The sequence below is a fragment of the Carassius auratus genome, chromosome 24 (assembly GCF_003368295.1).
Source record: "Carassius auratus strain Wakin chromosome 24, ASM336829v1, whole genome shotgun sequence".
Taxonomy (NCBI): Eukaryota; Metazoa; Chordata; class Actinopteri; order Cypriniformes; family Cyprinidae; genus Carassius; species Carassius auratus.
In genome coordinates, this window is record NC_039266.1 from 22,970,750 (window position 1) to 22,980,749 (window position 10,000).

The 10,000-nt window shown below is 43.0% G+C and overlaps 1 protein-coding gene and 2 pseudogenes across 1 annotated transcript; 2 read left to right on the forward strand and 1 right to left on the reverse strand.

Annotated features, from left to right (window-relative positions):
* LOC113042668 (serine/threonine-protein phosphatase 4 regulatory subunit 1-like) overlaps positions 1-5,531 on the reverse strand; it is a 10,955-nt pseudogene extending 5,424 nt beyond the window's left edge.
* LOC113042671 (receptor-type tyrosine-protein phosphatase mu-like) overlaps positions 1-10,000 on the forward strand; it is a 673,064-nt pseudogene that overhangs the window by 469,021 nt on the left and 194,043 nt on the right.
* Positions 7,033-9,884, forward strand: LOC113042692 (vesicle-associated membrane protein-associated protein A-like). The gene is made up of 6 exons (XM_026201719.1): positions 7,033-7,370; positions 8,228-8,380; positions 8,458-8,561; positions 8,680-8,760; positions 8,837-9,013; positions 9,487-9,884. The coding sequence occupies exons 1-6, from the start codon at positions 7,313-7,315 to the stop codon at positions 9,649-9,651; spliced, it is 738 nt and encodes a 245-aa protein (XP_026057504.1). The 5' UTR covers positions 7,033-7,312; the 3' UTR covers positions 9,652-9,884.

Genomic DNA, 10,000 nt, shown 5'->3' on the forward strand with positions numbered 1-10,000 from the left:
AACAGCGGTAGTTTAGACCCTCGGCCGCTCGTGTGTGTTCAGTATAAAAGATAAATGAATTGATTAAATAATTTATGGTTTATAGAAAACTTTGAGGTGTTTTGGTGAAAATCAAGTCATCTCGGGTCACCTTTGACGTCGGGGTCATCGATGTGTGGCTCCAGGTTCTCGATGAGCTCCTGCAGCTGCTTCCTGTCCAGCGCCGGGGCCGAGGGCCGCCTGACCTCCTCCAGCTCCAGCTCCAGCTCGGGGTCGATCCGTGGGACGGGTGTCCTCCAGTACTGGAAGGAGTTGAAGAGCTCGTGCTCCGGAGATGAGGGCTGTGTCTGCTCAGGAAGGCACTTCTGTGAGTCTGAGTCTGTGCAGCAGGACTCGTCTGTGCTCAGCACCTCGGCCGTCTGCTCTCCTCCACCCTCCTCTGCCACGTCTACAGAGTCCTGCGCCGGACACACACCGTCTGCGTCTGCGCTGCAGTCAAACAGACGAGCGAGCCGTGTTCAATCTTAACCCCTGTGTGACCTTATGGACTTATGACTGCAGACCAGGAGGAAATCTCTCATGTCTTGAGTGTGCTCCGTGTACAGGGATCATCTTCGTTACCTGTGTGTTTGTGTCCCGCTCCACTCGTCTCTGAAGAACTGACCGCTGTTACTGCTGCGTCCGGCGAAGGTGGAGATGAACTGACCGAGGGACTGGAACGCAGCCTGACGCACCTGAGCACAGCACAGCTCATCACAAACAACAGAACTATTGCAGATTTTATAGGGCCCTAAAACTGTAATAACCGTTATTAAAATATTAAAGTAATAAAACCCCAAACACCCAGCTGATTAAACATTCTATTTTTTTTTTTATTTGATTACATCATTAAAGTGGAACATCAAAAATCTAAACATAATAAAATTAAATTTGGGAAAAGATTTTTTTTTTTTTTTTTTTTTTGCATTTGTTAAACTTTTTCAGGATTTCACTTAATTAGACAAGATTAATTTAGCTACTAAAATGTAATGGAGAAAAATCCAAACATAAAACATAGAAGTAGGAAAAAATAAAATAAGAAAAATTAATAAAACCGATTTAAAATGTAATGTTTAAAATCTAAAATTAGACCTAACATTTAGTCGAAATCAAAATTAGTAATATGCATTGCTAAGAACTTCATCTGGACAACTTTAAAGATGATTTTCTCAATATTTAATTTCTTTGCTCCCTCAGATTCCAGATTTATTGTCCCAGGATCACAAATGTCATTGAGAAAAGTTAAATGAAGAACAGTAAATCAGAGAATGTGGGGAGAATAAAGAGAGGTGTGTTGTGGACGTACCCAGCGTGACGGGTCGCTGATCAGACTGATGAACAGAGACGAGAGTCTGCTGCGCCGCACTTCTGGAGACGAGGCCGAGGAGACGCTCATGAAGCACTCGGCGCAGGCCTTGCGCACCCCCCACACGTTATCAGAGCACAGCTGGAAGAACCGCGGCAGCTGTCCGCAAACCACAGGAACACATCAACATCCACAGCAGCTCATTCCTGCTCTACTCACAACACAGACCGGGGCTAGTCGTCACACTGTGTGTGCGGTCAGACACAGATCTCACTGCTTCATTACTATTAATGACAACATGAGTGTAACCTGATACTTCCTGCTGACACTCTACAGCAAAAGATAGAAATAGCTGACTTCAAACCAGTTTTAGCTGCTGATAATACTAGTGTTCTGATCATTTCAGCCACTGCTGTGAAAACAATATTGCAAATTAAAATATCTTCCTTAAACTGACGCTAGAGAAGTCTTTAAACCTCAGTTACAGACACCTAACCAGCGTGACAACTTGCCCCGCGTGACCCTACCAGCAGCTCCTCCGTCGCCTCTCCTCCGACCACACTGCACATGTCTCCGAAGTTCGCCGCACAAACCTGTCAGACACAAACACACGTCTGATGAGCGCCGAGGACCGAACACCAGCACCAGCCAATCAGATTCATCCGTCGCACTCCTCAGCCAATCAGATTAATCCGTCGCCCTCCCGAGCCAATCAGATTCACTCACCTTGCGCACGTGGAACATCCTGCAGTCGCAGCACATCTCACAGAAGCGCGGCAGGAAGAGTCTCTCGGTGACGTCCTTCCCCACCATCGGAGCCATTTTACAGATGATCTGAGATCAAACCAGAAACAAACACTCAGACTCATCTGAACCATCTCAAGACCCCATCATTCTTTTAGAAAAACAATCAATTCTTAATATTTTTCAACTAAAACCACATTTCATCGGTTCAGAAACCTCATTGGAATGAACTGAATAATTAAATTCATTTCAATTTATAACTTAGTTACTCAAAAACATACACTACCAGCCAAAGGATTTAAAACAGTACGATTTTTTTAATAATTATCTTCTGCTCACCAAGGCCGCATTTATTTGATCAAAAATACAGTAAAAATTTGAAATATTATTCTAGTGTAAATCATCTGTGTTCTGTGTGAATCTGTGTTAAAGTGTAATGTATTTCTGTGATGCTCCGCTGTATTTTCAGCATCATTCCTCCAGTCTTCAGTGTCACATGATCTTCAGAAATCAGAATAATATGATGATTTACTGCTCGAGAAACATTTCTGATTATTATCAATGATGAACACAGCAGAGTACATTTTTTCAGGTTTCTCTGATGAACATAAAGATCCAAAGATCAGCATTTATCTGAAATTAAAAGCTTTTGTAACAGTATACACCATGGCATTCAAACACTTATTTAGCAAGAATGCTTTAAATTGATAAAAAGTGATGTTTTCTATTTCAGATAAATGCTGTTCTCCTGAACTTTCTATTCATTAAAGCAACCTGAAAAACGCTGTTTTCAGCATAATTATAATAATCAGAAATGTTTCTTGAGCAGCAAATCAGAATATTAGAATGATTTCTGAAGATCAAGTGACTGGAGCTTTAGTCGTGATGCTAAAAATTAAGCATTGAAATCACAGGCATACATTACATTTTAAATAAATTCAAATAGAGTATTATTTTAAATAGTTAGGGTTAGGTGTGTTCTGTTTCTTCATGCATCTCCAGACAGACTCTCACCGCCATGGCTTCGGTCTTGACGTCGTCGCTGCTGTCGGGAGCGGTCAGATCCACCAGCACTGGACACACCCAGACTCTCCACGTCTCCTCGCTCCATCAGCTCCTGCTCCAGCAGCACCAGCAGCGCCGCCTGACTCGTCTTCCTCACCTGACGGAGACAGCAGCAGCTCTCTTTAGCAGCGCTCCTGAGGACACACAGCAGCACACACAGCTCACACCTACCAGGTTGTTCTGGTCGGACAGGTACCGCACCACGATGGGAAGCAGGTACTTGGAGAAAGCGAAGGGAATGGAAGGTCTGTGCTCCTGACAGAAGATGGCGATGTGTGGGATCTGCTCCATCAGCTCCGCTCGAACCGTCGGCTCTGACCAACAAAACAATATTCATAAAGCACAGCCGGAGAAACACAGCAGGGCTGGATATACAGTACAGGAGCGATGCCGAAATATGAGTGTGTGCTTCAGCTGATAGTGAAACACAGGTGATCTGAGAGTAGCATCACAAACACAGAGAGTCAAACAGAACAACAGCTGAAGCTTCACCAATCACACAATTACATTACATTTATGCATTTAGCAGACGCTTTTATCCAATGTGACTTACAGTGTATTCAGGCTATCAATTTTTACATATCATGATAAAGGATTGAAACAAAACATGAAACTGAACCAAGAGTTCACATTACCGTCTCCAGCCACGAGAGGGCGCTCTGTGCTGCTCAGTTCTCCTGTAGTCTACACTGAGATCATAGAGCGCCCTCTCGTGGCTGGAGACGGTAATGTTTTCTCTTGGTTCTAAATAAATGCGATTTATAGTCGAGTGCAACTTATGCATGTTTTTTTCCCTCATCATGACGTACTTTTGGACTGATGCGACTTATACTCAGGTGCGACTTATAGTCCGAAAAATACGGTAATCAGTGACTCGGTTCAGTACCTGAGTCCTCTGCGAGTCTGTCGATCCGCTCCAGCACAGACACACACTCGTGCTCATCCTCGCTCACGGCCCGGAGTGTGTCCAGAAGACTGCGGGCCACCATCTGCCTAAACACAATCAAACAGAGGGTCAGGTGCATTGTGGGATACAGCATCCGAAACAGCCTGCTCTGACAGATAGAACAGGTCTGCACACTGTAGTCACATTAACAGGGTTCGGTGTTCACCTGTTGAAGATGTTCTCGCTGCTGATGTACTTGTCCAGTCGACCCAGAGGGGTCAACATCTCATCCTGAGACACGAAGTCCAGCACTGAACACACAATAATAGTGTTAGACCGAGCCGACTCCATCCAGACACACAACACACACAAACACCATCTTATTAAAATTATATATAAAAAATATATATTATACACTTTATATTTATATACACATACACTTATTTATATAACACACATACTTAGTGTACACTTTAATTTTGCACATAATATACCTGTACACACATAACTGCTTTTTGTAATATACCTGCCTACAATTGTAAATTTGTATATGGTCATCCCTTACCAACTTATTTGTATTTTATTATTTGTTTTATGTTCTGTCGATATAGTGTGAAGCGTTATTATTATATGGAGATCACAGACTGACAGCAGTTTAACTGTAGTAATGGAATGATGTTTCTCCACAGGCCTGTCACTATTGTGGATTAATGGACTGATGCTGGAATAGTTGTATCTCAGATAAATAATATCCTCCGAACAAACCAGACATCAATGGAGAGATGATTTACTCAGCTTCAGATGATGTATTAATTTCAGTTTCACCAAACTGACCCTCGTGACCGGTTTAGTGCCCCAGGGTCAGATCTGAGCGAGTAAAAGACTAGTTCGGAGGACTAAACCAAGCCCAAACTCAGCTGTCGAACGCGTCACGAACACAAACACCAGGATTCTGAACACGGTACTGTGGTATTACCAGCATTCTGAGTTCAGTGAAGATCTATCTCGAACACTGATCTGATTCCGAGTGCATTTACACACATTTACCTCAGACTGCACAGTCACGTGACCTGCTCTTTATCAATCACATTCAGCAGAAGCTAACGCCTTCAACACACACACACACACACACACACACACACAAAAAGAGATAAACACAAAACTCACATCCATCCGTGTCCTCCTGGGAGTCCTGCAGCAAAGAGAGATCTGAAAAACACAACACAATCAGAGTGTGTGTGTGTGCGTGTGTGTGTGTGTGTGTGTCTGAGGGAGAGAGGGTGTTTAGTCAGAAGTGTAGGAGTGTGTGTTAGCGTGCGTGTGTGTGTGTGTGTGTGTGTCGAGCTCTACACACCCGCCATCTTGCGCTGCTTCTACATCTAAGCCGCTTCTGTGCTGATGACCAACACAAACTACACAAAATTACACAAAACTACACACAAACACGCGCCTCGGAGCACTGAGCCTTTATCACGCACGCGCCGAACGCAGCCTCTAGAGCGCGCACGCACGGAGTGACGCGCATGCGCAGCGAACACCATAACTATCGAAATTCATTTATATTTATTTGTTTACACTATGTAAAGTCAAAATCAGACTTACAAGCGAGTAATAACATCAACGGCATTTATCATAATATGGACATAAATATAATCTAAAACAATAAATGGTTCTTGTATGAGGATAGATAAAGCATCTGCTAAATGTAAATGCACTTAAGATACTCTGAGAAATACTTTAGTATTACTGTTTGGTGTTATCACTCAGAATAAGGATGATAGCCTAATAATAAATATATTGTACAAGCATTATGAATTCACTTAGTTATGAATACTAAATCTGTTTTCTTTCTTTTTTTGTTTTGTTATGAAAGTGTGAAGCAGCTAATCTGCTTTTACTCATTTAATTCCTTATTAAGATTTCTTAAATGTATTAATTAAGGACATCTTTAATGCATTTAATAATATTTAATTTAATTAAAGTACAACAGGCAGAATCTAGTCAGTGTTTAGAACTTTAGAAATATACATTAAGCAATATGTCAAGGATTGTTTCAGTAATGTTTGCAATTTCAGTCTATTAATATAATATTTATTGTATTTTAGATATTTTTTCATTGTTGTTGTAGAGTCACGTCCTAAAATAATTCCTTTGAAAGTAATGGATACATCTGGATATTATAATCAATAAATGAAGCAATATTTTCACAGAGTTGTTCAGAATAATGTCAAGTCCAGAATAAAAGAAACACCATTTCTGTGTGAAATCGAAAATCTTGATACCATCTTTTCAACTCTACTATATTTCTTCATAAAATGCATGTTTCTGTATTTTTTACATGCAATGCACCTTTTTTTACATGTATACAACAATAAATAAATGACACAAAATGAAAGCTTTAACAAAATACCAGGGATATAAAAAAAAAACATTAACCAAATTAAAGTAGTAGTGCTTCATATGTCTTTTTAGCTTTTGTTTCTTATATTTTGTAAAATTACCATGTTGTTTGATTTCTTATATGTTAGAATGTTCACAATTTGACTTAGCTTTAGCTCATTTCTTTACATGAATATGATTTTTTCCAAGTAAAACAATTAGTTGTGTAAGAAAATAAATTGTAGACTACTTCTAGAATCAACGGTATCTTATAAAAAAACAAACATGACCATCAAACACTTCAATGTGTATTAATATTCCAAACATCCAAGAAATGAAGTTAGAGACATCTAGCCTTCCCAAAATAATAGAGTATACACACTGAAGAAGAAAATATGAATCACGGATTCTTTAAAAACATCACAAACAAATCACAAGAGTTTTCTGGATTAATTCTGTGTAATATTTTAAAAGATTAATCTTTTACTGTATTACTTGTGGAAAACTTATTTGTTATTGACCATACTCAATGTTTTCAAATTTACATGGTACATAATTCTTCTCTAACACATTTATAATATAACTATTATTATTTTGTGATGACGTGTCAGCGCGCGGTTCATTGGTCACTGCGCATGCGCACTGCTGCTTTCCCGCTCAGCGCTAATGACGAGGCGAGGCGGATCTTTTCCGCGCTTTAGCTTTCATTGAAACAGACCTGAACATAAATAAGAGAAGAGCCCCAGGAATAAACACACACTCCAGCTGTTCGTGCCGTTCCTTCATCTGAGAGACGTGTCCCGTCGTGCGCGCAGCTGCCCAGCTGCTCGTGCCCGCGTTGCGCGGCCGTGTGATCGTGAGTGCACGCGCGCGTCGTGAGCAGCACGCGACTGTGTCCCGTTTTAACGGCTGTCATGTCCAAACTGGAGCAGATTCTGATCCTCGACCCACCGGGGGACCTCCGCTTCAGAGGTAACCGCGGCTCAGTCACGAAACTCCGGCCGCTGTAGCGGAACCGGCTCACGGAGGCCTGGGGCCCAGGCTGTGCGGCTGCCGGCGTGCCTGCACCCCTCCCCCGGCTGGCGTTTGACGCGAGGCCCGAGGATGCGCAGGCCTGTGGGGGAAATTGCACATAAGTGTTGTTTTATACCAGCTCGTACTGCTAAACGTGTTTCGGTTGAATGTTGACTCGTTATTGTACTCCGCTGTCAGTGTTAGCATCAGAGCTAAAGACTGAGCAACAGATTAAAGGTGGAGATGCTGAATGAATCAGATGTGTCAGATCGATACAAACTAATGATCGATACAAATTGATCAGCTCTGTCTCTGAGTGTTGAGTTTAATACACTGCATTATCAACACTAGTGAATGAATGCAGACTGTGATCCGGGTAGTATTTTAACATTAAGGTCCGTTTGGATCAAAACAAGGGTTATTTTATAAAAGTGTCATAACTTAATGTTTCTCTCTCCAACTAAATCCATGTTGTATCTGATCAGGAACTTCTTAATGAGTAAAAAAAAAATTACCGCATTTCCTCATTTATTAAAATAATTGAGGCTTTTTTTATTCATATATATATATATATATATATATATATATAATATTGATGTGAATTTAAAAAATATCTATAATTGTATGAAAGTTATAAGAACATATAATCTGAGAGATATCAGTATTAACCTCATTTGAATGAATGGTGTTAAAGAAAATGAATAATCAAACTCTGAGGTATGTTTGCGGGTGTTAAAGCGTTGTCTGAGATGATAGTTTAAGAGCGGTGTGTGTCTCTGGCTCCAGTGACCCTGATCTCGTCCTGATGTGTGCAGGACCCTTCACTGATGTGGTGACCGCTAACCTGAAGCTGAGGAACCCGTCCGACAGAAGAGTATGCTTCAAAGTGAAGACCACAGCTCCTCGCCGTTACTGTGTGCGGCCCAACAGCGGCGTGATCGACCCCGGCTCCGCCGTCACCGTCTCCGGTGAGACTCGCTCCTCACACACGGCTGTGCAGCGCTTCGGTCTGTGTGACCTCTGACCCCTCTCTGCTCTCCTACAGTCATGCTGCAGCCCTTTGAGTACGACCCGAACGAGAAGAGCAAGCACAAGTTCATGGTGCAGACCATCTTCGCTCCGTCCGGCGCCAGCGACCTGGAAGCCCTGGTGAGCCACATCTTCAGTGTTTTGTTGTAGATGTGATTGAGTTATGATCTGAATCCTGGAAACACAGTTTTTATCCGTCTGTATTTGAGAGAGATGAGTGTTGTGTGTGCCGCTGCAGTGGAAAGATGCCAGACCGGACGACCTGATGGACTCCAAGCTGCGCTGCGTGTTTGAGATGCCCTCAGACAACGAGAAGACGGTGAGTGTGTGTTTGGTGACGGTCATTAATCACTAGCACTGTTCCTCACTCCTTCGTTCTGTACGGCTCTGATCAGAACGAGCTGGAGTCCACCAAAGCCCCGTCTGCTCTGAACGCCTCGAAGGACGGAGCGTCAGGAGCCAGAGCCGGAAGTCTGTCCACGGACGACACCGAGATGAGGAAGCTGATGGAGGAGAGCAAGAGACTGCAGACGGAGGTCGGGAAGCTGCTGGACGAGAACCGGCAACTCAAGGTACTGGAGAACTAGTGTGTGTGTGTGTGTGTGTGTGTGTGTGTGTGTGTGTGTGTGTGTGTGTGTGTGTGAGAGAGAGAGAGAGAGAGAGAGAGAGTGTGTGTGTGTGTGTGTGTGTGTGAGAGAGAGAGAGAGAGAGTGTGTGTGTGTGTGTGTGTGTGTGTGAGAGAGAGAGCGAGAGACAGTGTGTGTGTGAGAGAGAGAGAGAGAGAGAGAGATAGAGCGAGTGTGTGTGTGTGTGTGAGAGCAAACCAGAGAACAAACCACACATCAAAGTAGAGATGGTTCATAGACCTCTCCGTTTATAAAGTTGACCCTTCTGACCGGTGTTGAGCTCCAGGGTCAGATCTCAGTATCATGATTATCTGTAGCAATTAATCACAACTTGATCCCAGTGTAAGCTAAGATGGCAGGTGTGATGATGATGATGATGATGATGATGATGATGATTCCTGTGTGTGGCTCTTCATCAGGACGAAGGGCTGAGGATGAGGAAGGTCAATCAGTGTGACAGCTCTGTGTCCAGGTCTTCGGCGGTGATGCAGAGTAAAGAGCCGTCCTCCAGATCTCTGCCGTCTCTGCTGGTGGTCATCGCTGCCATCTTCATCGGGTTCTTCCTCGGGAAGTTTGTCTTGTAGAGTTCAGCCGAGCGGAGTGTGTGCTCCTGTAGAGGAGCGTCTGCAGACGAGCCCCACAGCAGCGGAGATAAACGTGTGTGTGTACAGATCATCCACACGGCCCTGCCTTACACACACACACACGGTTAATTCATTCTCTTTCTCTCACACAAACACAGACACACACGGTTAATACACACACACACACAATGACAAACACTCTCTCTCACACAAACACACGGTTAATACACACACACACACACACAATGACAAACACTCTCTCTCTCTCTCTCTCACAAACACACGGTTAACACACTCACACAGACACTCTCACACACTCTCAGAAGCTGGCCGCTCTCCCTCTCTCACA

Coding starts and splice junctions, on each gene's coding strand:
- LOC113042692 (XM_026201719.1), top strand. CDS start 7,313: ATGTCCAAACTGGAGCAGATTCTGATCCTCGACCCACCGGGGGACCTC. Junction 8,562..8,679: donor CCAGCGACCTGGAAGCCCTG/GTGAGCCACATC, acceptor GTGCCGCTGCAG/TGGAAAGATGCCAGACCGGA. Junction 8,761..8,836: donor CCTCAGACAACGAGAAGACG/GTGAGTGTGTGT, acceptor GGCTCTGATCAG/AACGAGCTGGAGTCCACCAA.